This window comes from Lepeophtheirus salmonis, chromosome 8, assembly GCF_016086655.4.
Source record: "Lepeophtheirus salmonis chromosome 8, UVic_Lsal_1.4, whole genome shotgun sequence".
In the NCBI taxonomy this organism is placed as follows: Eukaryota; Metazoa; Arthropoda; class Copepoda; order Siphonostomatoida; family Caligidae; genus Lepeophtheirus; species Lepeophtheirus salmonis.
The window spans coordinates 1,220,469-1,245,106 of NC_052138.2; the positions used below are offsets into that span (position 1 = coordinate 1,220,469).

General features: G+C 34.3%; 3 protein-coding genes across 3 annotated transcripts; 1 reads left to right on the forward strand and 2 right to left on the reverse strand.

The window, feature by feature from the left end:
- Nucleotides 1–1,293: 1,293 nt before the first annotated feature.
- Nucleotides 1,294–3,680, reverse strand: LOC121123115 (salivary peroxidase/catechol oxidase). The gene is made up of 3 exons (XM_040718225.2): nucleotides 3,463–3,680; nucleotides 3,047–3,366; nucleotides 1,294–2,974 (listed from the first exon to the last, which is right to left on the reverse strand). The coding sequence occupies exons 1-3, from the start codon at nucleotides 3,618–3,620 to the stop codon at nucleotides 1,467–1,469; spliced, it is 1,986 nt and encodes a 661-aa protein (XP_040574159.1). The 5' UTR covers nucleotides 3,621–3,680; the 3' UTR covers nucleotides 1,294–1,466.
- Nucleotides 3,681–9,458: 5,778 nt separating this feature from the next.
- On the forward strand, nucleotides 9,459–11,804 carry LOC121123239 (peroxidase mlt-7). Its single transcript, XM_040718366.2, has 3 exons — nucleotides 9,459–9,623; nucleotides 9,728–10,046; nucleotides 10,119–11,804. The coding sequence occupies exon 3, from the start codon at nucleotides 10,190–10,192 to the stop codon at nucleotides 11,624–11,626; it is 1,437 nt and encodes a 478-aa protein (XP_040574300.1). The 5' UTR covers nucleotides 9,459–9,623; nucleotides 9,728–10,046; nucleotides 10,119–10,189; the 3' UTR covers nucleotides 11,627–11,804.
- Nucleotides 11,805–18,336: 6,532 nt separating this feature from the next.
- Nucleotides 18,337–20,432, reverse strand: LOC121123279 (peroxidasin homolog). The gene is made up of 3 exons (XM_040718409.2): nucleotides 20,264–20,432; nucleotides 19,840–20,159; nucleotides 18,337–19,767 (listed from the first exon to the last, which is right to left on the reverse strand). The coding sequence occupies exons 1-3, from the start codon at nucleotides 20,419–20,421 to the stop codon at nucleotides 18,815–18,817; spliced, it is 1,431 nt and encodes a 476-aa protein (XP_040574343.1). The 5' UTR covers nucleotides 20,422–20,432; the 3' UTR covers nucleotides 18,337–18,814.
- Nucleotides 20,433–24,638: the final 4,206 nt, after the last annotated feature.

The following is a 24,638-nucleotide window of genomic DNA, read 5'->3' on the forward strand; positions in this document are numbered from 1 at the left end:
ATAAAAAAATAAAAAATGGACATACATATTTGATTTGAAGGGAACCATATCGGGGCTAGTATAAGTCTCTTAAATCCAAAAGCTAAAACCCCCTCGGTATCTTGACTTATCCCAGTACTTTGAATACACAGCCCATTATTGCCTATCAAAATGTACGTGAAATACTAGGCGGCATGTACATATACAGGGGCATCCACAAGAATAGATATATATTTTTTCAATTATTAAATTTTCTAGTTAAAAGCTCAAATTCCTTGGGCTGAAGGGACTACAGCCCCTTCAGCCCACTCCTTGTAGACACCCCTGTCATATATTTAAAGTACAAAAATATTTTGGGATTTTCTCCTTTTCTTGATTTTTGTCCAAGGTTGTTTTTATGTTGACGTGTAACATATACAACCATGTCTGATAACTACGTCATACATATTTATACTTAATAGGTAAATAGATATCGGGGAAAATATACAAATTACGCAAGAGGAGTCCTGCATATTCAAGGATTAAAAAGCAACATTACAGCCTTATAATTTAACAAATTTATGAGACAATTTTGGTTGAATGAATTCCATGATGATGCAGTCATAATATTTTATGGTTGTACGTAATAGTTATGATGTAGTGTTGTTACTTGGACCAAGACCGAACTTTTATTATGGTCTCAATATATGGACCGATTTTCTGCCCTATCCCGATTTATGGACGGAACAAACATGATTAATGCAATGATGTTAACTTCATGCGACGTTATTGGTAGTCGACATTTATAACTTTGTTACCCAACTGTGTGGCGATAACATGAAAGCAAGCTGGGATACATTTTCTCAATATTGCAAAAGTATGATGAGCGTGACCCTTGGGATGAGTACTATAATTGATATTAATTCAAATAAGTGACAAAGTCCTTAGGAGCCGCAGTATTTAAGGCAAACTGAACCTGATAAAAATCGGTTAATTGGTAACATTGATAATAAAAGATATTGAGACGTCATGACGTGAAAATTACTTTTATAGAAGAGTGTATAAGTATTCATGTTGAGAAGAAAGGGATTAGCTGTCTTTTTATGAAACTCCTTAGTCTTATAGAAGTATACGATGATTGTTTACAAGATCTGGAACGAAATACTATTAATCTGGCAACTACAAAAAGGATTCCACTTGATCTATGTCATTTTCATAAACTGTAGATATCACTTTTGACAAATATTGCTTCAAAAACTATAGATCTAACACGTTTGAATTTTTAAAATAAAGAATAATACTTAATTCAAGTACGTAAAAAAGTGTTCTTATATGTATGCTGAATAGAAATGATAGTTTATTTATTTAAATTCTGTAGAAAGAATTAGGTACAACACTGCAAATAATGAAAACATTATTGGCTTTAAAGATAACATGACAAAAAATTTGTATGCATTTTAAAAGTACAGACGATTTGAAATTCCAAATAAAACAATTTCGTATCTCTCTTAAGGAGTGCTTTGAATGAAGGTTCTGATATTAAGAGTGGAGACACTTGGGCAATCAATCCAGTCAGAGTCGAGCTTGAAAACATTTGCTCTTACTTTTTGAATATCCGTGTTATCACAGATGATTTGACCCAAAGTACGGGTTCGGATATTATTGATTTGAGATTCCGTGAAGGAACTAGCTTGGTTAGTGTGTGTAAAGAAATACCGATCTCCATTTTTCAAATTTTCAAACTGTTTTCCAAGTATACAGCTAAAGGTCTCTCCTAAGACAGAGCCTTCACTTGGATTCTCAGCAAGGCCAGCAGTGAACAAATCAATGTCATTAGGACTGTTGTAGAGTTTCTTCAAAATATCCCAGTTACTTTGTTTGATACTACCTGGTTTTTTATTCCAATCACAAAGAGGTTGAAGATCACAGTGCTGTCTCCAGAATCCATAAGTAGGAAGCCCATGATCTCTTCCTCTTTGAATGTTTCTTGCAATTAAATCCGATCCAAATGCTTTACCACCATTGAAGAGATGATTAGTGATATCATCAATGGCGAGACGATCATATGATTGTGAAGGCTGATGCAAAAGACCCAAAATAACTTCCTCAAGGCCTAATCCATCCTTTGCTTCATAGTGTTGCATATTGAAAAATGCATCCTTTGGAAAGAAGGAGGTATTGGAATCTGCAGCAGTGAGACCTATTCTTTGAATATCACCTTGAACCATAGAGTGTCCAAATCGGTAGGCTGCAGTAGCAAATCCATTAGAGATAGCTGCATTGATTTTAGAATCGTATCTTGATTTAGAAGTCATTCTTAAACCAAAGCGATCCATTAACTTGGGACTGAAAAGGGATGAAAGATATTGTCCATAGACAACGTTTTGATTTTCAGCACCAACAATCCTGCGAGCCTCTTCGAATATGGTTTCTTTGTCCATGGTTGGGAATTCTTTCAAAATCTGATTGGCAATTCTGTTATGTTCACGGACAAACAAAGTGTGCATTGCTGCAAGTCCAGGAATCACAGTGGCTCTTACATCTCCTGCAATGTAATCACCTGCAGCATTCTTTGGGAGAAGTTCCTTCCCTGTTGCAGATTTTGTGGTCTTAAGAAGATAGTTATTGTCGTCTCGTAGACTGCGAAGGCGGGTGGAGTCGGATCCGTAGACATTTGAAGCGTCAACATAGCTGGTAATAATGTTGAATTGTTCTCGTGGTGAAGAGTCACAGTAATGCTCGGATCGAGTAAATTCGAGACAAGTTTGTGACACAGTGGAAAAGAAAGGATCATTGCTTGGAATACTTATAGCACTGCATCCTTCCTGGCTATTGTCAGTACAGCAATTGCTCACATGGGCTTCAGGTGTTAAAGACATGTCATGATCCAAATATTGGCCAAATTGTGTCAAAATGTGAGTAGCGAGAGTGTGAGGTACATTCATGTCAGGGTGAAAGGTGGAGCTGACCAATCTTGGATTAGGGAGTTCTCCTGGCTGGGCACATTTTGCGTCCCCTATTTATGTTAGAGAAAAATTCTATCATGATACTATTCATATTGATGAATGAATTGGGCGGTTGTACTTACTTGGTGTAAAAAGACCCTTTGTTTTTGGAGTAGAAGCAGCATTTCCATAGCGAGCTTTCAATAAACGAATCAAAGGAGCACCGGTAGCACCCCAACTTGTGTTCTCCTTATTGTTGCAGGTGCCATCAATGGTTCTGAACTTGGAGTCAGTCTTGGTGCAGGTACTGGTTGCTGTAGAGGAGCATGGAGCATCATCACGAAATTTTTCAGAGAGAAGATTCTTGACTTCCTCTTCGAAATTCTTAGTTTTCCTTCCCACACGCTCTAATTTGTTCATTGCATTCTTGAAAAGAGCATTTCTCTTTGACATTTGTAGGGAGCTGGATAAAATATAAATCAAAATAGGATTGAAGTATAATTAGTTTGATGCTAAATAGACAATGCATTCAGACTATAACTTGGGTAAAAGTACTTACCTCTTCGTTACTTTCTTATAACGATTCCCAAGAGAGCAAAGGGCATCGCCTTCTGGAAAGTCAGAGAGTTCTTCTTCCGCCAATAAGATTGCATTCTTTGGAGTGAGGCCATGTACAGCTATTAAGTTGGTTATAAGAAGACAGGGAATCCAAAGCATTTTGCTGTCTTTTTTTTGTTTGTTTAAGTTTGATCCTTGTATGCCAGAACTCGCTCTGAATGATATTCTTTCATTCCCACCTTTTCTTTTATAGGAGTGAGTCTTTGCTCAAGTGTGTAGAGCTTTCACTCCGATATGACTACAATAACCTTTTATACATCAGATAAGGGACAGTTTCATATCAGATCCATTTGATCGACGAATAATTATTATTTCATCAATTAGAAAGCTAAAAGATGAATATTTGAAGGATTGATATTATTTAAACTTTGTTTTAATTTATTTAAAATGGTATGGAAGTAATTCCAAATTCAATTGTAAGATTTAAAATAAAGGTTGCGACTTGATTAAACTAAGTTTTTATTACAAGTTCCATTTTTTATATATTGAGGTTACATTTAAAAAAAAAAGGGAAATTATGAATGACTCACTTTTATTTCCAAAAATATGTGAAAAATTATTGGTTTGTCCCGTGCAATATGCATTATACATTTGTAATTCAAAATTGTTGGCTCCTGCTTTTTTCATGTTTTAGACTAATGGCCTAGATGCACCAGCGTCCCCTTGTCCAATTTACTTACACTTTAAAACACAAGTTGATTTTTTTCAGTTCAAGTATTTAATGATTATTTTTAAAATCAAAAGCTTTCTAGCTTAAGTACAATTTGAGAAAATGACACTTTAACGTGATAATCGAATTTTCATTCGTGTACTCCAAGGAGTTGGGCGTCTCCAGGACCACCATCTACGCTGTCCCAAACGTTGGAGAAAAATAAGGGATCTATCAAAAAAGACCAAACTGGACCTGAAAAGGGTAAAAAAATAGCCCAGGCCAATCCCCTCAAATCCATGAGTCCCCATGCAAGAGATCTCCGGATTTGACACCAGACTGTCCAGAGATCTATCAAAAAAAGTGAGTGGAAAGACCCTTGTAAGAGTGGAGAAGACATTTTGACCTAGCAATGAAAGATACTCATCTCTTCCGTTGCAAGACACTTTTGAGTTTCCCTTGACTACACCTTTTGGGTGTAAGTCGAGGGGAAGTCCTCCCACTGTCAGGCATCACTGGGACGCCATGAGAGAGGACAAAATCTGCAGTAGATGCTAGGTGTACCGCCCGGAACTCATCATTGCCGCCAAGGGCGCCTACATTAATGATTATGAGAGCTCACTCAGATCCATTTACACCATTAAATTTGTTGAAATTCTATAGTTAATCAATCAACTACATCTTGTTGAAGTTTAAGAATACAAAGTGTTCAGATTTTAATGTAGAACTCTATGAGAAATAATAATAATGTAGTCATAGTCATAAAATTTGGCAGATGTTTTGTATCTAGCATCTAGCCTCCCCTCATATAATACAGGAAATGGAAATAATCGATGGTTGTCCGAAAAGGTTCCGACCTCCACGTTAAGATGGTAGCACTCGTATTTAAAAGTTAGTTTAAGTTTTTGTTTTTGTTCCAAAATGGCATGTTGGCAGCGAGCCAATCCTGAGTCATTCCAGAGGTATGGGCAGGTCTTTCAGATCTTTTCCCTCCGTGACAAGCTTCTGGACCTTGAACCCAGTAGTACTTGATATTCCAGTGTCCTTGATTATCTCCTTGACAGACCTACCAGCGCGGAGGAGAGTGGCAGCCATATGAAGTTTGGCCTCGTCATTCATCGTAAACGACTTTGTTTGATGCAAGTAAGAAAAACAAAAACAAAGCCAAAAGATTTACAGAGTTACTTGTGCTAGAATTTTTTTTTCGGTTACGGAACCTCGAGATATAAGTTTTTAAAAATTAGTCCGCGTATTTATGCAACTACCGGTATGTCGGAGATAAAAATGTGTATTACTAATTAACATGACATAGGTAGTAATCTAAGACAAATAATTCCAAAGTATTTTGGATGTAGTACAATAATTAATAGCCATTTATTGGTGTTTTTGAAAGTAGGACACTTGATATACAAGAACATGGTACAGGGTAGGGTGAGACATGTTACAACAGGAATAAACATGTAAAAACAGCCATTTGTTATATTCAAGCATTTATTTTAATTTTTATTACAGTTTGTCAGCATAAAGTAAATACTTGTAATCACATATATAAGATAAACAAATAAAACATTTACAGAAATAGAAAAAAAAAATAATTCTTTACTATTTAATCTGATTGATAATCAAAGTATAAGATGAAATTAGAAAAAAAAAGTTGAATATGATATATATATATATTAAAAATGGGATGTACCAAGTCTCCTCCATTGTGTTTGAGTCTGAATAAATGATGTGAACTGAATATTGAAACTAATAATGTATCATAAACATGTTAATTAATTGAAGGAAATGTTAGACTATGACATTTAATAAAATAAAATTAAAAACTCATTTTTTACAATAGAAATATATCTCAACAAACACTTTCCTAAAATGTTTACTACTTTTTGTATCAAAAATTTCATGTCAAAATTTTCTATAACTATAAGGATTAGGCAACCCGGGGTTCACGTTGATTTGATAAACAAAGGAAGACAATGATGCCTCAGTGACAATTTAAATATTTATGGATTACACAACGCTTGGTTTTAACAACTTGTAATTGAATTTTTTGTATATAAAATAATTGTGTATAAAATATTTAATTTTTACAAAAAGTATGATTTTTAGCTAGGATCGGGTCTTGAATAGTTTTTTGAGAGTGAATTTATCCGACCTATAACACTGATCAGTATTTGCTATAATACGTTGAAAGTTACTAATTAAACATATTATCATTTCAGCAACTTATTCATCAAACAATTTTATATAATCTATTTTCCTAAATTCATAACTCAAACTCGATTTTTTTAAACTGTTGAAACAGTTCCAGGCCTTGTGGGCAGTTCTAACAATAGGAGACATACCTAAAAATTTGAAAAGGAAGTTCTTCAAGAAAACGATAAAGGTTTTAATATTAATGAACCACCAAAAAGCAATGACGAGAATGTTCAAAAGATTCCAAAAAATATGGAAAGATCTGCTTCAAAAGAAAGGACGGAAAATCCCGAATTACAAGATTGTGAGATAACACATGAACGTAATAGCAGTTACAAGAAAGCACAACAGATTCTTACACATACATAAAGATCTCCTTCAAAATAGAGTGATGAATTTCCCGAAATACATTCAATCCCCCTCTCAGAAAAAGATTGTATGGATGAACAAAATGATAGAAATAGAGTAGACGTAACATTACGTAAGTGAAACCTTTGAATGTATTGTGTGAGGATTCAAAAATTAGAAAATTTTAAAAGCCAAATTCACTTCTACAAATATCAGTTACCATGACGCTGAAGACCATGACCTGTGCATGGATGTATGGTCCTGACGGTTCTCTCGAACTGAGCTCTTGATTCAGCCAAGAATGTATTCTCTTCAGAGCAGCGTCTAATGTGAAGTCCTTCTTGTGGGAGATGGACTTGTGCGCGGAGGAAATCGCACACCCTCTCCTGTTTTTCTTGTTGTTCGGACGTTTTTGATCGGACAAAAACAAAACCAACATCAAATTGAAGCCTTTTATCAGTCTTTTGAATGACGTCAATTACAAAATTGTCATGGTTTTATAACTGAGGTTAGACAGCCTCGAAAAGATTCTAATTTTTATGTCTTCATCTTGTATTTTTCACTGTAAAAATCATTGCACAATTTTGGAATCATATATCCTGTTGACATCCCAAAATCTGAAGCACCAAATTTCCGTGTTACACCCTGTATTTGAGGTTGAGGGCCTCATTTAGAATGTCTACCTATTTGAAGTATGACAACATTCTCTATTTATAAAATATCTTGCCATATCTTAATTAAAACAATTAAAACAAAAAGTTTATAATTACGAACAAAACAATGCATGGAGTAAAATCAAATTTTTCAAAGACTGATGCTGTGGTGGGAAATAAAGAATTGGCTCACTAAAAAAATGGGTAATTGGAGAAACAGAGGTGAAGAACCCTTGGCTTAGAAAATATAACTTATGCCAAAGTCAACAAAGAAATATTAAAAGAAGAATTACTTACTGCTTAAGGGAGGATGATTGAGGCCAAAATAATCATTTAATAAATTCGTAGAGAGTTCATTGGATTATATTTTTATAAGAGAACCCTATTCAATCCTTACTTCTTTCAAAGTAGTCTTGTATCAAAGTTACTCACACTTAGAAATCCATGCTTAATATACATCTCAAGTCATTCTCAAGAACAAGTAGACTAATCATTAATCAATTGATCAGGAAAGGACAAGGTACTCATATAAAATTAAAATTGAGCTTTGTTACATCAACCACACTCTTAGTAAGAATCAGACTTCCAGAGGTTAAATTCTAAAAACTATCCCAATTGAAGTATTTGGAGTATGTGGGTGGATAAATTGAAAGGAAATCGGAAATCTGATATAGCAGACAAAATATCCAATATTTGCATCGATTCGGTATCGGATAAAATTATTAAAAATCTTGATATTTTATATGATGAAATTTTACAGAATATGGGGACTAAAAATAAGCATTTGTTCAATTTTTTTGTGAATGGCAATTGATTTTAGAATGTTTTTATTTTTTTTTTCCAAAAAATTGCTAAATCCAAGCTCCCCTCCAAAAAGTATATATATGTATATAATCCTACAGATGCCCCTGCAATTATATCCTAAATTTAATTATTTTATAATTTAACTTGGTCGGGTAAGGTATATCAAAATAACACAATCATCGGTATTATCACTTAATATTCAAATGTTAGTAAATAACAAACAAATTTTTCTATTACTGTAATAATAAATATTAAGTTATGTAAAAGTTTTTGGGCGTTTTACACTAGATTTCTTTAGAGAGCAATATCTCACGATGAATATATGTATCCCATCAAAAAAGTGTCAATTATGATTAAAGGTTAAGCGTACAAATTAATTTTGTGTTTGGTTTGCTGCAAGGTTCCAAAATGGAAGTAAAAAAAAAGAAAATTTGATATAATCTTCAGTATCAATACGACCAAGTAAAAAGGAGGGGCAGACGGCCAATCTAATTTGTGTTGTTTATGGATCCAATACTGTATCGAATGCCTCCTAACTTCAAATCAAAACTGAAAGAGATCGAGATCCAGTCAAAACCAAGATTGAAAATGAGAGCTGTTCTCTTTGTAAAAAAGGAACATTTTACGGTTGTTACTTTGGTTTTGACACTAAGTCGAAACTAAGACAGGGACAAAAGTTTGAGAGTTCAGATGCAAGACACTCAATTACTCAGTTTTTAATTTAATACTAATCTCAATAACCAATTTAGTTGAGCTGTTTGAAGATATATTCATACTCCTTATTAAGTAACTATCTCCCGATCAAAGCCGTGTGGAAAATTCGACTTATTTTAATTAACATTTGTAAATTATTTTGTTAAATGTTAAATGATCATGCGTTGCCCTGAAAGACTACATCAAATTTACTTATATTTATAAGAGGCTTCAGGACAGTCTCTGAAGTCAATGCATTTTTAGGGATCAATCAAAAAGAAAAAATGGAGTAACGTAGCTCAATTGACAACAATTAAAAACTTGAGCTGAAAAAAATCAACTTTTATTTTAAAGTGTAATTAAAATGGACAGAGGGCTTAATTATTTACGAATAATTATTCGTCGATCAAATGGATCTGATATGAAACTGTTCCGTATCTGATGTATAAAAGGTTATTGTAGTCATATCGGATGTGAAAGCTCTACACACTTGAGCAAAGACTCTCTCCTATAAAAAGAAAAGGTGGGTATGAAAGAATATCATTCAGAGCGAGTTCTGTCATACAAGGATCAAACTGAAACAAAAAAAAAGGACAGCAAAATGCTTTGGATTCCTTGTCTTCTTATAACCAACTTAATAGCTGTACATGGCCTCACTCCAAAGAATGCAATCTTATTGGCGGAAGAAGAACTCTCTGACTTTCCAGAAGGCGATGCCCTTTGCTCTCTTGGGAATCGTTATAAGAAAGTAACGAAGAGGTAAGTACTTTTACCCAAGTTATAGTCTGAATCAGTGAATGCATTGTCTATTTAGCATCTAACTAATTATACTTCAATCATATTTTGATTTATATTTTATCCAGCTCCCTACAAATGTCAAAGAGAAATGCTCTTTTCAAGAATGCAATGAACAAATTAGAGCGTGTGGGAAGGAAAACTAAGAATTTCGAAGAGGAAGTCAAGAATCTTCTCTCTGAAAAATTTCGTGATGATGCTCCATGCTCCTCTACAGCAACCAGTACCTGCACCAGTACTGACTCCAAGTTCAGAACCATTGATGGCACCTGCAACAATAAGGAGAACACAAGTTGGGGGCTACCGGTGCTCCTTTGATTCGTTTATTGAAAGCTCGCTATGGAAATGCTGCTTCTACTCCAAAAACAAAGGGTCTTTTTACACCAAGTAAGTAATAGTCCCAGTTCATTTATTAATATGAATAGTATCATGATATAATTTTTTCTCTAACATAAATAGGAGACGCAAAATGTGCCCAGCCAGGAGAACTCCCTAATCCCAGATTGGTCAGCTCCACCTTTCACCCTGACATGAATGTACCTCACACTCTCGCTACTCACATTTTGACACAATTTGGCCAATATTTGGATCATGACATGTCTTTAACACCTGAAGCCCATGTGAGCAATTGCTGTACTGACAATAGCCAGGAAGGATGCAGTGCTATAAGTATTCCAAGCAATGATCCTTTCTTTTCCACTGTGTCACAAACTTGTCTCGAATTTACTCGATCCGAGCATTACTGTGACTCTTCACCACGAGAACAATTCAACATTATTACCAGCTATGTTGACGCTTCAAATGTCTACGGATCCGACTCCACCCGCCTTCGCAGTCTACGAGACGACAATAACTATCTTCTTAAGACCACAAAATCTGCAACAGGGAAGGAACTTCTCCCAAAGAATGCTGCAGGTGATTACATTGCAGGAGATGTAAGAGCCACTGTGATTCCTGGACTTGCAGCAATGCACACTTTGTTTGTCCGTGAACATAACAGAATTGCCAATCAGATTTTGAAAGAATTCCCAACCATGGACAAAGAAACCATATTCGAAGAGGCTCGCAGGATTGTTGGTGCTGAAAATCAAAACGTTGTCTATGGACAATATCTTTCATCCCTTTTCAGTCCCAAGTTAATGGATCGCTTTGGTTTAAGAATGACTTCTAAATCAACATACGATCCTAAAATCAATGCAGCTATCTCTAATGGATTTGCTACTGCAGCATACCGATTTGGACACTCTATGGTTCAAGGTGATATTCAAAGAATAGGTCTCACTGCTGCAGATTCCAATACCTCCTTCTTTCCAAAGGATGCATTTTTCAATATGCAACACTATGAAGCAAAGGATGGATTAGGCCTTGAGGAAGTTATTTTGGGTCTTTTGCATCAGCCTTCCCAATCATATGATCGTCTCGCCATTGATGATATCACTAATCATCTCTTCAATGGTGGTAAAGCATTTGGATCGGATTTAATTGCAAGAAACATTCAAAGAGGAAGAGATCATGGGCTTCCTACTTATGGATTCTGGAGACAGCACTGTGATCTTCAACCTCTTTGTGATTGGAATAAAAAACCAGGTAGTATCAAACAAAGTAACTGGGATATTTTGAAGAAACTCTACAACAGTCCTAATGACATTGATTTGTTCACTGCTGGCCTTGCTGAGAATCCAAGTGAAGGCTCTGTCTTAGGAGAGACCTTTAGCTGTATACTTGGAAAACAGTTTGAAAATTTGAAAAATGGAGATCGGTATTTCTTTACACACACTAACCAAGCTAGCTCTTTCACGGAATCTCAAATCAATAATATCCGAACCCGTACTTTGGGTCAAATCATCTGTGATAACACGGATATTCAAAAAGTGAGAGCAAATGTTTTCAAGCTCGACTCTGACTGGATTGATTGCCCAAGTGTCTCCACTCTTAATATCAGAGCCTTCATTCAAAGCACTCCTTAAGAGAGATACGAAATTGTTTTATTTGGAATTTCAAATCGTCTGTACTTTTTAAATGCATACTATTAATATTATTTTTTTTTCATGTTATTTTTAAAGTCCATGATGTTTGCATCGTTTGCAGTGTTGTACCTAATTCTTTCTACAGAATTACAATAAATAAACTATCATTTCTATTCAGCATATAAAAAACAAATTTGTGGGCTTTTTCTTACTTTAAAAATTCAAACCTATTGAAAAATTATATAGTTCAAGTGTAAGATTATTTTTGTACCCCTCCAAAGATATCCAATTTACAGGTTAACAAGCATCCGCTTGAATTTGCTTCATTTTAAACTACATTCCTTCTCTTGTTTTAAATAATTTTCTTGTATTTTTGGCATGTAAAAAAAGAAACCGATAATTAACATGGTAACCATGCCGATATGAAAAATGTTGTGGAAGAGAGCGGCTTAAGTGTCATGACGGTTCATTAGATCAGCTATGATCAACTTTGATAATGGCATTGGCAAGAATTACTCCAATTTTTATGCCCATTCTTCTCTGAGTTCCACAAGGACTTACATTTAAAACTCTTGAATGAATCTTCAGGGTTACTCTCCGTCTTTTTAAACCCATACAAAAGTTCTATCAAACATAGAATATTGTTGAAAGAAATTCAATACGACTCGGTGAGGTAAATCATAACGACAACAGCTAGAAAGTTTATTCTTTAGGTTACCAATTCAAAAAAAAAAAAAAAAATTATCATACATGATTGACTGTTTTGCGTAACTACGAGATGATTTTTAGACTTGGATATGTTTCTTTTTTAAGAAACGGTTGTTTGGTACAATAAAGGTAACGACGTTTTATGTCAAGAGTAGTTCTTTAGAAAACTGTATTTGAATACGACCTTTCATATGTTGAGTTGGAAATCAAGAAACATGCACAAAATAATGTGTTGAGTTATTTGTTTTTATGTATTATACAAAGTGGTCCATTAAAATACTTGAAATTTTAAAATTGAACAAGGTTTATTAGCTAACAATAGAATTTCGATATAATTAATACTAAAAATAGATGTGTCTATGAACTCTCTTAATCATTAATGTAGCCGCCCATAGTGGTAATGATGGCTTCCAGGTGGTGGTGGAAGCCATAGCATCCATTGATTATGTATGGTCTACTGTTTATCACAGTTTTCGTATGAAAGACACTCCAAGCCTTCCCCTCGACGTGCACACAAAATGTATGGTAGAGGGTTGGCATCCGGGCTGTAGGGGGGCCAAAAGAGTTCAAAAGAAGTAAAAAGACTCATTTATAAGATCCTTGCAGAAGAGAAGATGGGCTTCTTGCAATGTTGGTGTCAAAAGTGGCCTCTCCACCCTCAAAAGGCTCTTTCTACCCACTCTGGATAGTCATTTCTAAATCCCCGAGATTTCTTGCATGGGCCCAGGACTTGAGATAATTGGCATGCGCTGTTTTTTTTTATTACTCCTCCGGATTTAGCGGGGGCTCTTTGAAAGATCTTTTATCGTCCCAAACTTTTTGGACTTACTGAAGGTCTAGACGACGCCCAACTTCTTAGATTGCGTGTATATAAATTCGTCGATCATGTTCAACTATCATTTTCTCGACTTATACGTTAGTAAACCCCTTCCCAATGCTGTTTCTGGATCCAGTGAAGGACTTGGCTATGTAACATATTCAGATAGGCACCTTGATTGACTTTCTCCCTAAGGCTCTGACCCCGCCACCTACCGTTTTGGCTGTTGTAAGCCAGCTCCGAGAAGGAGATCTTCTCGTTAGTCCAAATTATTGAAACGTGTCTACAAGAATGGATGAATATCAGAAGCACCTTAACCCAGGTCTGCCTTTTGGCCATCTTGGTTTCGCTAAGAAGCTGCTGCTTTTGTAGACGATACGGTTTCTTACTCAGGTTTTCTTTGACCATCCTACGCATGGTTTTTCCGAAAAATATTTCAAATTGAATTATAATGAAAAATAGTTAAAGAGAAAAATAATACATATAGAACTTATTGCAACCCATGTTTTATATATTTTTCCCCCTACAAAACATCCAAATTTCATAACATACTTTTATTTTGTTCATTTCTTAGAGTTTTAGAGTGACAATTAGTTGTTTTTTAAATTAAAAAGTACTATACCTTGTCATTGGCACGCGTGCCACTGTTGGCACACGGAAGCATATTCACTGGAACGGGTACATTAGAACATATTCCAATAGTTTGTGTGTGTTCTTTTACCATTATTGTTGATAGTGACACACTCATTGATTAGCAATTTTAAAGTTGGTACTCCATGTCTCAAATGTAATCTACCCCTGATGTATAATCATCTCTTGGAAGACTCTGTTGAAGATGATCCTTGGCAAAATTTATAATTTCTTCTCGTATATCTTCACTGTGGCATGCTATTGCAATATTTACAATTCCAGGCTCGTAATTAGTTTTGTCTATCATTTGCCACATTTTTTGGAATCTTTTGAAGAGTTAAACCTCGGTAGAAGTAATATCTCCCTTGCATTTCCTGGTAAACTTGTACCGCTTGATCGTGTAGTGGACCAATGACTTGGATACATCAGAAGTTAATGAAAATCTTAAAGAAGAGATTGACTACCATAGAAAGGAGTAATACGGATTGCAATGATTATAATAAGTTAACCAGAAGAAGAAGACCTAGTAAATTCAATTGAACATAATGTAATTTTGGAGAGAACCCTTAAATTAAAATTTACCTGAATTGAGCACATAAGGAGGCTTTGTTTTATATAACAATGGATTGACAATTCCAAAAGGGAAAATCTTCATTATTCACATCAAGAAAGGAAAGAGCCAGACAAATAGTTTACTAGCCGAAACTGAATATGGAAATTCAAAAAATTGTACAGTCAGGTAGGAAATGTATGAAAGGTTACCAAAGGAATCACTTTTTTTTTTGTGATTTGACTCCAATAAGACCGTTTGAAATTGCATCTGCTGACCTGTTCAAGAGTAAAAGTAAAAATCATATCGTTTATGGTGATAAAATAACTAGTTATAAATATATAGAAGAATTTTAAGAGAGTTCCTAATTCTAAGGATGTATTGGTTTATTAGTTAATGATATAATATAATATAATTGTGATAATAATCAGTCCTCATCATTATTGGATCGTTCTAAACATAACAGCTGTGATTCCTTTAGTTCAAATACGTTGTTAGGAATTAGGAATCATGCAATCATGTTGTAAGGTTGATGGATAACTAATTAGCTAATTTGATATTTTAGAATTTAAACACATTTTTTTCTTTTTTAAACTCCAGCAAATAAACATTTTAACGTCACTTTAAAGGATTCGTTTTAGCTTAGGGCTCAACTACTTCTCTAAAATGTCAATGTTAACAGACAATATAAAGTTAAGCTTTAAAAATTGTGACTAAACTGAACTGGATGGATCAATCGGAGAAGTTAATTCTATTGATATGAGGATACAAGAAATAGATACAAGGAAAAAATTCAAAAGAGTAGACTGGGTTAAATTAAAGGATTAATGGATCGACGTGGAAGATTCCTGTTCTAGGTATAAGAATGTATAGGGAACTTCAAATTACGTGTTTGAGGTAACAGTCGACTAGTATCATACAAATCAAATTATCCCTATTGATAGACGTCTTTTTAATCATGGATTTCCCCGTGTGCATCGGCAAGGTCTGAGATGCTTTAGATTTGGCCTCAGTCGTCAATTGCACTTGAAAAGATTTATGATTTTCAAATATGTATCTGTCGTCAACAAAAAGTTAGACCTCACTTAAAAATCACGGCTGATTCAAATGCACCTTACTTATCTTCAAAACCATCTAAACCAGTTGATGACAATAAAAATAAATTAAAAACATTAATACTAATAAAGTCGATTAGGCTAGAGATGAAAGAAGTAATATGAATATTATTTTCAGCGCGGACCATTTCAGCTTTCAGCTCGGTATCATTTTGGCGTAGCACATATATATTATATTAGAATTACCATCAATCAGGATGGTATCATCACTAAATAGTGGAATAACAACAATAAACATAAACATGTAAGCAGTAATCACTTCTTAATTTATATTCTTGATGGGACATGGAATCCGTTCTGTTTACTTCGTGTACGCAGTATGTCTACCTTGAACCCTGAAATAGACTCTTATATTATGCCACAGGAGTCTGACTCCTCAAACAACACAATGGCCAATATCTTTCGAGGTAAGATGTCAAGAACTACTTATCAATGGTCCTAACCAACGTGTTGGAAAAGCGGAAGAAGCTTCTACTCTTCCAATGTACTGAGACTGAAGTATACTCTCTCCTAACGGCTTACGAAGAGAAGTGGAGTGGAAGGTGAGATGATGAAAAGTTATTGGATCGACGGCAGATCCTGTTCTAGAGGTTAGAAACTGGCGAGGAAGAGTATTTAGTTTACTATTTGGCATGACTATGGATGCAAGCTGAGGATTTCGAAGATCAGACCCTACGCAACATGAAAATAGTGTGTGGGGGGCGGGGAGTGCTCCGTGGACTGAAAAGATTCCTGACGTTTTCGACTCTTATCTGAATGTAGTTGATCTATTTTGTCTGAGAATAAACTCCGATAGTATTTATTATACTTCTTGCGTTCCACCTCTAAGGAATGTTACGGGTCAAAGATGAGGCCGTACTTCATTATTTATCTCTAGTCTTAAACGATCTCATCATTCACTAAACTCTTTTAACTTTCTGCAATTAACTATATCATTCATTTAATAATGCACTTAGGTATATCATATTTAAACACATCAATAATTATTTTTTTCTAATTCTGACTCTTCTAGGATTTGGTGTGCTTGATGCAATATGTTCGAAAAATTACATACTTAGAAACTTTTAGAATTCATTTATCAATCATAGAGATTCAGCTTGTTCTCAGAAAAATGTAAAAAAAAGCTGCACTCTTTTATAGTAAATTCAACCTAAATCTTCCAATATTAATCTTTTTTATCTTATTAATCTTTTTTTGTATAAAATTTAATCATTTCAGGAGTTATCCACAAAAGGGCTTTGACTTTATATATGTTGTGGAATTGATATATTAAGAATGACATTTATTAGTTAGAGTAAAAAGACCCTATATTATTAAATTACAATAAAACAAAAATTGATTATATCATACGAATAGTCATATTTTTTCACAGTGCATCGATTAAATCGAAATGAGCACGTTGCCACTCTGTGGACTTCCCTCCACCTTGGGAATTTATTTTGATGAACCGTCAAGTCTGGGTTACCATGGATTTCCTGTAGATTCTGTAAATGAATCCTTCAAATGCGTTGATCTCTCTCTTTTGTACAAACTCTCTGGTACAGATTTTGACTTGATGATGGGATGTCAGAATTTATATGTAATAACATAACAGAAAAGAATATACATTGCAGACAAAACGTTCGAGAAAAGAGATATATATTATCTTTAGGAATATAGAATTATCTTTCACTTGTTTTCCAATGACAAAGAAGACTCAAAAGTAATAAAGAAATCAAGGTTGAGCTTGAAATGTTGAGGTGATATAATTATCCATATACATTGCACAAACTTTATCTTATAAATGAAGATATATCAATGTTATGGATCGGACACTGAAGGAATCTTATCAATGAATGTTTTTTTCTTTTTAGAGTAGGAGACGAAACATTATTTTGTGTATGTTTCTTGATTTCCAACTCAACATATGAAAGGTCGTATTCAAATACAGTTTTCTAAGGAACTACTCTTGACATAAAACGTCGTTACCTTTATTGTACCAAACAACCGTTTCTTAAAAAGAAACATATCCAAGTCTAAAAATCATCTCGTAGTTACGCAAAACAGTCAATCATGTATGATAATTTTTTTTTTTTTTTTTTTTTTGAAATTGGTAACCTAAAGAATAAACTTTCTAGCTGTTGTCGTTATGATTTACCTCACCGAGTCGTATTGAATTTCTTTCAACAATATTCTATGTTTGATAGAACTTTTGTATGGGTTTAAAAAGACGGAGAGTAACCCTGAAGATTCATTCAAGAGTTTTAAATGTAAGTCCTTGTGGAACTCAGAGAAGAATGGGCATAAAAATTGGAGTAATTCTTGCCAATGCCATTATCAAAGTTGATCATAGCTGATCTAATGAACCGTCATGACACTTAAGCCGCTCTCTTCCACAACATTTTTCATATCGGCATGGTTACCATGTTAATTATCGGTTTCTTTTTTTTTTACATGCCAAAAATACAAGAAAATTATTTAAAACAAGAGAAGGAATGTAGTTTAAAATGAAGCAAATTCAAGCGGATGCTTGTTAACCTGTAAATTGGATATCTTTGGAGGGGTACAAAAATAATCTTACACTTGAACTATATAATTTTTCAATAGGTTTGAATTTTTAAAGTAAGAAAAAGCCCACAAATTTGTTTTTTATATGCTGAATAGAAATGATAGTTTATTTATTGTAATTCTGTAGAAAGAATTAGGTACAACACTGCAAACGATGCAAACATCATGGACTTTAAAAATAACATGAAAAAAAAAAATAATATTAATAGTATGCATTTAAAAAGTACAGACGATTTGAAATTCCAAATAAAACAATTTCGTATCTCTCTTAAGGAGTGCTTTGAATGAAGGCTCTGATATTAAGAGTGGAGACACTTGGGCAATCAATCCAGTCAGAGTCGAGCTTGAAAACATTTGCTCTCACTTTTTGAATATCCGTGTTATCACAGATGATTTGACCCAAAGTACGGGTTCGGATATTATTGATTTGAGATTCCGTGAAAGAGCTAGCTTGGTTAGTGTGTGTAAAGAAATACCGATCTCCATTTTTCAAATTTTCAAACTGTTTTCCAAGTATACAGCTAAAGGTCTCTCCTAAGACAGAGCCTTCACTTGGATTCTCAGCAAGGCCAGCAGTGAACAAATCAATGTCATTAGGACTGTTGTAGAGTTTCTTCAAAATATCCCAGTTACTTTGTTTGATACTACCTGGTTTTTTATTCCAATCACAAAGAGGTTGAAGATCACAGTGCTGTCTCCAGAATCCATAAGTAGGAAGCCCATGATCTCTTCCTCTTTGAATGTTTCTTGCAATTAAATCCGATCCAAATGCTTTACCACCATTGAAGAGATGATTAGTGATATCATCAATGGCGAGACGATCATAATTGGGAAGGCTGATGCAAAAGACCCAAAATAACTTCCTCAAGGCCTAATCCATCCTTTGCTTCATAGTGTTGCATATTGAAAAATGCATCCTTTGGAAAGAAGGAGGTATTGGAATCTGCAGCAGTGAGACCTATTCTTTGAATATCACCTTGAACCATAGAGTGTCCAAATCGGTAGGCTGCAGTAGCAAATCCATTAGAGATAGCTGCATTGATTTTAGGATCGTATGTTGATTTAGAAGTCATTCTTAAACCAAAGCGATCCATTAACTTGGGACTGAAAAGGGATGAAAGATATTGTCCATAGACAACGTTTTGATTTTCAGCACCAACAATCCTGCGAGCCTCTTCGAATATGGTTTCTTTGTCCATGGTTGGGAATTCTTTCAAAATCTGATTGGCAATTCTGTTATGTTCACGGACAAACAAAGTGTGCATTGCTGCAAGTCCAGGAATCACAGTGGCTCTTACATCTCCTGCAATGTAACCACCTGCAGCATTCTTTGGGAGAAGTTCCTTCCCTGTTGCAGATTTTGTGGTCTTAAGAAGATAGTTATTGTCGTCTCGTAGACTGCGAAGGCGGGTAGAGTCGGATCCGTAGACATTTGAAGCGTCAACATAGCTGGTAATAATGTTGAATTGCTCTCTTGGTGAAGAGTCACAGTAATGCTCGGATCGAGTAAATTCGAGACAAGTTTGTGACACAGTGGAAAAGAAAGGATCATTGCTTGGAATACTTATAGCACTGCATCCTTCCTGGCTATTGTCAGTACAGCAATTGCTCACATGGGCTTCAGGTGTTAAAGACATGTCATGATCCAAATATTGGCCAAATTGTGTCAAAATGTGAGTAGCGAGAGTGTGAGGTACATTCATGTCAGGGTGAAAGGTGGAGCTGACCAATCTGGGATTAGGGAGTTCTCCTGGCTGGGCACATTTTGCGTCTCCTATTTATGTTAGAGAAAAATTATATCATGATACTATTCATATTGATAAATGAACTGGGACTATGTACTTACTTGGTGTAAAAAGACCCTTTGTTTTTGGAGTAGAAGCAGCATTTCCATAGCGAGCTTTCAATAAACGAATCAAAGGAGCACCAGTAGCCCCCCAACTTGTGTTCTCCTTATTGTTGCAGGTGCCATCAATGGTTCTGAACTTGGAGTCAGTACTGGTGCAGGTACTGGTTGCTGTAGAGGAGCATGGAGCATCATCACGAAATTTTTCAGAGAGAAGATTCTTGACTTCCTCTTCGAAATTCTTAGTTTTCCTTCCCACACGCTCTAATTTGTTCATTGCATTCTTGAAAAGAGCATTTCTCTTTGACATTTGTAGGGAGCTGGATAAAATATAAATCAAAATATGATTGAAGTATAATTAGTTAGATGCTACATAGACAATGCATTCACTGATTCAGACTATAACTTGGGTAAAAGTACTTACCTCTTCGTTACTTTCTTATAACGATTCCCAAGAGAGCAAAGGGCATCGCCTTCTGGAAAGTCAGAGAGTTCTTTTTCCGCCAATAAGATTGCATTCTTTGGAGTGAGGCCATGTACAGCTATTAAGTTGGTTATAAGAAGACAGGGGATCCAAAGCATTTTGCTGTCTTTTTTTTGTTTCAGTTTGATCCTTGTATGACAGAACTCGCTCTGAATGATATTCTTTCATTCCCACCTTTTCTTTTTATAGGAGAGAGTCTTTGCTCAAGTGTGTAGAGCTTTCCATCCAAGTTGACTACAATAACCTTTAATACATCAGATAAGGAACAGTTTCATATCAGATCCATTTGATCGACGAATAACTATTATTTCATCAATTAGAAAGCTAAAAGATGAATATTGGAACGATTGATATTGTTTAAACTTTGTTTTAAATTTTATTGATAATGTTTTTTTCAAGTTATTGGTAACTTGTGAAGCTATTGCAATTTTAGAAAAATGAAGTTAAAATCAGTACAAAGTTTAGTACGAATCATCAGTAAAAAATAAATTTATTGTTATAAGAAGATTTAAGTAACAAATATGTATGAGGTTGATATTTTTGGATCATTTTTTAAGACTTGTTTGTGGTCTTTAATAATCTTTTCTTATAATGTTTTAAATAGTTGTTGCATTTTTTTTTTTTTTTAATCTATCCCTTATAAAATAAACATGTTAATTTGATCAATTTATTATGAGAACATGAAATTATACATAAGCTAATGTCATAAAATTTAAATATATTTAAATAACACACTAACATATTACTAATTCAAATTTATTTATGATTTTAATTTGGTTAGATGGATCTTCATTCATTAAAGAGGGGAATACTTCCAGGTTATTTCAGAATGAGGACAAATGGAGAGATGCAAGATAATTTATTTTCAATATATAATTATGGTCTTTGTCTGATATTTACAAGGATGATGATGGGAGGAATATTTATCATATGAATATAACCAAACCAAGCTAAGCTTCATACGAGGTGAGAGATGAATCCTTCCTTGGGTAGACATATATTCATCTATAACAATTAATGTATTCAAATTCAGATATAAGGTTCTAGATGAGAAATATAAAATAAGTCACGTTAATTACCAATAAGTACTACTACAATTTGAAGTCATTACCATTAAATAAATAGAGATAAAACAATACATTTAAACATTGTAGGAGAGACAAATTTGATATTTAGATGTATTTTTAATTTGACGGTTGTTAAGGCCTAAGAATTGATCTTCAATGTTTTCTCAAAGTTAGGTCCAAAAGAAGATAGGAGAAATATAATGACGATACTTTTAACTGGATCATCGAATTTCACAAGGGATGAAACATCAAAGTAAAACTATCGTACCCCATAAGGGAGTAGAGTGAATTCTTTCCTTGGGTATGAGATACTTGGATCAAAACTATGAAGAGATCCATTCAGGATGAGTAAATAATTTTAACATTTCAAAAATAATCAATAATTAAGCATTATAAACAATTCAATAACTAAAAACACACTTCCATATAGTATGAAAATACACTTTCTATTGAATGTTGTTTTATATAGATGACGTAATAACGTTTCTTTTTTCATTCTTATTTTGTTCATTTTAATTTTTAATCATAGGCGAATACTAATATTAACAAAGCATCTAAACAAGGTTTTTGCAAAACTTTTTCTCTCAATATTGACACCTTCATTATCAATCATATCCTTTACAAGTTGCCTAAAGGCCATGAAGTAGTTGATGACAAAACACCTCTGACAAGTTGTGCCTTGCAGTCACTATGGAGGACTTCAGCGAGTCCACATTTGGGGTGTGAGGTCCTGTTGGTTTCCCTCCCCAAAGGGCATCATATACAAAAATACAGTGAGTTTAAATCTGGTGAGAAAGGGGGCCATATTTCTTTGGACCAGAATAGAGCCATGTTGTCTGCGTGGAACTTTTGGCACTTGTTGAAAATTTGAGAGGGGGCACCGTCCTAAGTCCTAACGTAGCTATCCTCCGGCTAGTTGGTATTCAGCATGGCAAGATGGTGTACCTAAGCACCGTATAGTAGGCCCTCTGGCCGATTTTCTGTCCAGCCTATTGGTATCGTAATTTAAATATGAATCAACTAAAATCTCAGTGGAATTGTAACATATTTTTATTTATGCCAACCTCCACTTCATATTGAAAATATTTATGAGGACATTTCTCAAGGAAGCTCAGTCCCATATGGAACATTAATATTTTGATGAAATACGAATACATATTGATGTTATAAGAGGTTTCATATTCACGTAAAAGTATTTTCACACTGTAGTATAATTATTTTTTTGTCAATAATACAAAGTTTGACTATTTACTGGCAATGTTATTTTGATTGAAGTTATACTTCCGTATGAATAAAAAAGATTACTTGATATGGCTTAAAATTACGTTGACTTTGTTACAAGTCATGTTTTGTTTGTTTTTTTCTCCTAATCAGTGTTCGAAAAGTTGATTGGTTGAATTGGCTCTTTTTTAAGCTGACACAAATGGGTATGAGCTTACTTATAAAGGGTGGAAACTTGAAACTTACACATACTTGTATTATATTAATTTGAGAGGTTCTGTGTGAGGAAATTAGAAGTGTGTAGTTGTATACATAGTTATCCATGTATCTCAAGCAATATTGAATTTATTAAATCGGACAAGAAATTTCATTGCAGCAAGGTATAAGGCTTACGGCAACAACTCTTTCTTCAAAAAAGAAATAAATCAAATTGAAACTTCCCATTTCTAGGCAACCCGTGTTTGATTAAACTCTGTTTTTGACAGCTCATTTAGTAATATTAGTTTAACTAAAGTTAAACTAATATTACTAAATGAGTGTTTTAGTACTTTTTAGCAAAAGTGTTTTTCGGGGGGTACTCATGTAATGTATCAAATTAAGTCAAAAGTACTGAGCATTTTTCGCTAGATGTCTATAGTGAGTTATATCTCACAATTAATACATTGCATCAAAAAGTATGCTTCAAATGTTAAGCGTACACTTTAGGAAAAGTTCATTTACAGTTTTTATGTTTTACACAAGCCAGCTGTGTGTTAAGGCATTCCAAAATGGAAGTAAAAGTTTGATACATTCTTGAGTATCACTACAACCTAGCTAAAAAGACGAAGCAGACAGAAAAAAAGCGCTGTTTATGGACCCAATACAGTACCCAAATTACCCAATTTGTATACATATATATAAATGCAACAACAAAACGGTGGCTCTATGGATTCCGTTCAAGTAATAATGACGTCAAAGATGAGACACGCTATGGTAGGAAAATCAGGACTTGTGAGGGTGGAGAGACCACTTTTGACACCAACAATGAAAGAACCCCATCTCCTCCGCTGCAAGACCCTTTTAATCTCTTTTTGAAACCTTTTGTCAGAGAACCCCATTTACAGAGAGTGCCTGGAAGCCATCATTCCCACTAAGGGCGGTTATAAAACATGACTCCAAACTTTTCAAATGTTACGACCTATTTTAAAACAATTAATCAAGAAGGAACCCCAATTTTTAAATTACCATATATATAATTTCATTTTCTTGTACAGGAAACTCCCATATATTGTGACTATGAATTATAGATTATTTATTCTTGATTTAACAATACATTCCGTAAATTCGTCATCGGAGAAGAAAATCACTCTGTCGTCATGATGTCTGACGTCATTAAGAAGGCTCCTACAACACTCCATATGGAATTGGTAATACTTCAAAGTCAAGAATAACCTTTCTTCAATTTATACGGTATTCTTATTTTTTTATTTATATTTTTTGACATAATGGAGGATACTAAAACATTTTGGAAAGAGCTTAATAAAACGATTAAAATATCGACAAATATTTCTTAATTTCTCCTTCTGCAGCCACCATAGCCTCCAGTCTGCGTTTGAATCATGTAGTGATTGGACACATCAGACGTCTCCTTCTCAAAGGTGGCCTTCAGGTAATCAACATTATAGTGAGAGATTCTGGATACCTCTAAGAAGCTCTATAGTTCAGTGGCAAGCAATCCCATCATGAGTAGGTCCAGCATATATGTATATTTGGGGGAGAGGGCGGGGTTTTTGGATTTATTTTTGGGGAAAAAAATATCAAAAATTAATAACTATTTACAAAAAATTACAAATAAAAAATATATCCTTTAAAAAAATGTTTACCAGTATTTTCTCGATTTTTTTTTTTTTTTTTTTTTGATTTTTACTCTGACCAAAAAACCTCATAAACAGAAACAATCCTTAATTTGAGGGTTAGATTTTCCTTGCACCAAGCTTGAAATCTTATGGCCTTACGGACAAGTTCTGGGTCTTGTTGGCAACAATAAT

What these genes read in the sequence shown, in the direction of transcription:
- LOC121123239 (XM_040718366.2), top strand. Translation starts at nt 10,190, where the DNA reads ATGAATGTACCTCACACTCTCGCTACTCACATTTTGACACAATTTGGC.
- LOC121123115 (XM_040718225.2), bottom strand. Translation starts at nt 3,620, where the DNA reads ATGCTTTGGATTCCCTGTCTTCTTATAACCAACTTAATAGCTGTACAT. An exon ending in TATAAGAAAGTAACGAAGAG is followed by an intron (nt 3,367 to 3,462) that starts GTAAGTACTTTT and finishes TATTTTATCCAG; the next exon opens with CTCCCTACAAATGTCAAAGA. An exon ending in AAAGGGTCTTTTTACACCAA is followed by an intron (nt 2,975 to 3,046) that starts GTAAGTACAACC and finishes TAACATAAATAG; the next exon opens with GGGACGCAAAATGTGCCCAG.
- LOC121123279 (XM_040718409.2), bottom strand. Translation starts at nt 20,421, where the DNA reads ATGCTTTGGATCCCCTGTCTTCTTATAACCAACTTAATAGCTGTACAT. An exon ending in TATAAGAAAGTAACGAAGAG is followed by an intron (nt 20,160 to 20,263) that starts GTAAGTACTTTT and finishes TATTTTATCCAG; the next exon opens with CTCCCTACAAATGTCAAAGA. An exon ending in AAAGGGTCTTTTTACACCAA is followed by an intron (nt 19,768 to 19,839) that starts GTAAGTACATAG and finishes TAACATAAATAG; the next exon opens with GAGACGCAAAATGTGCCCAG.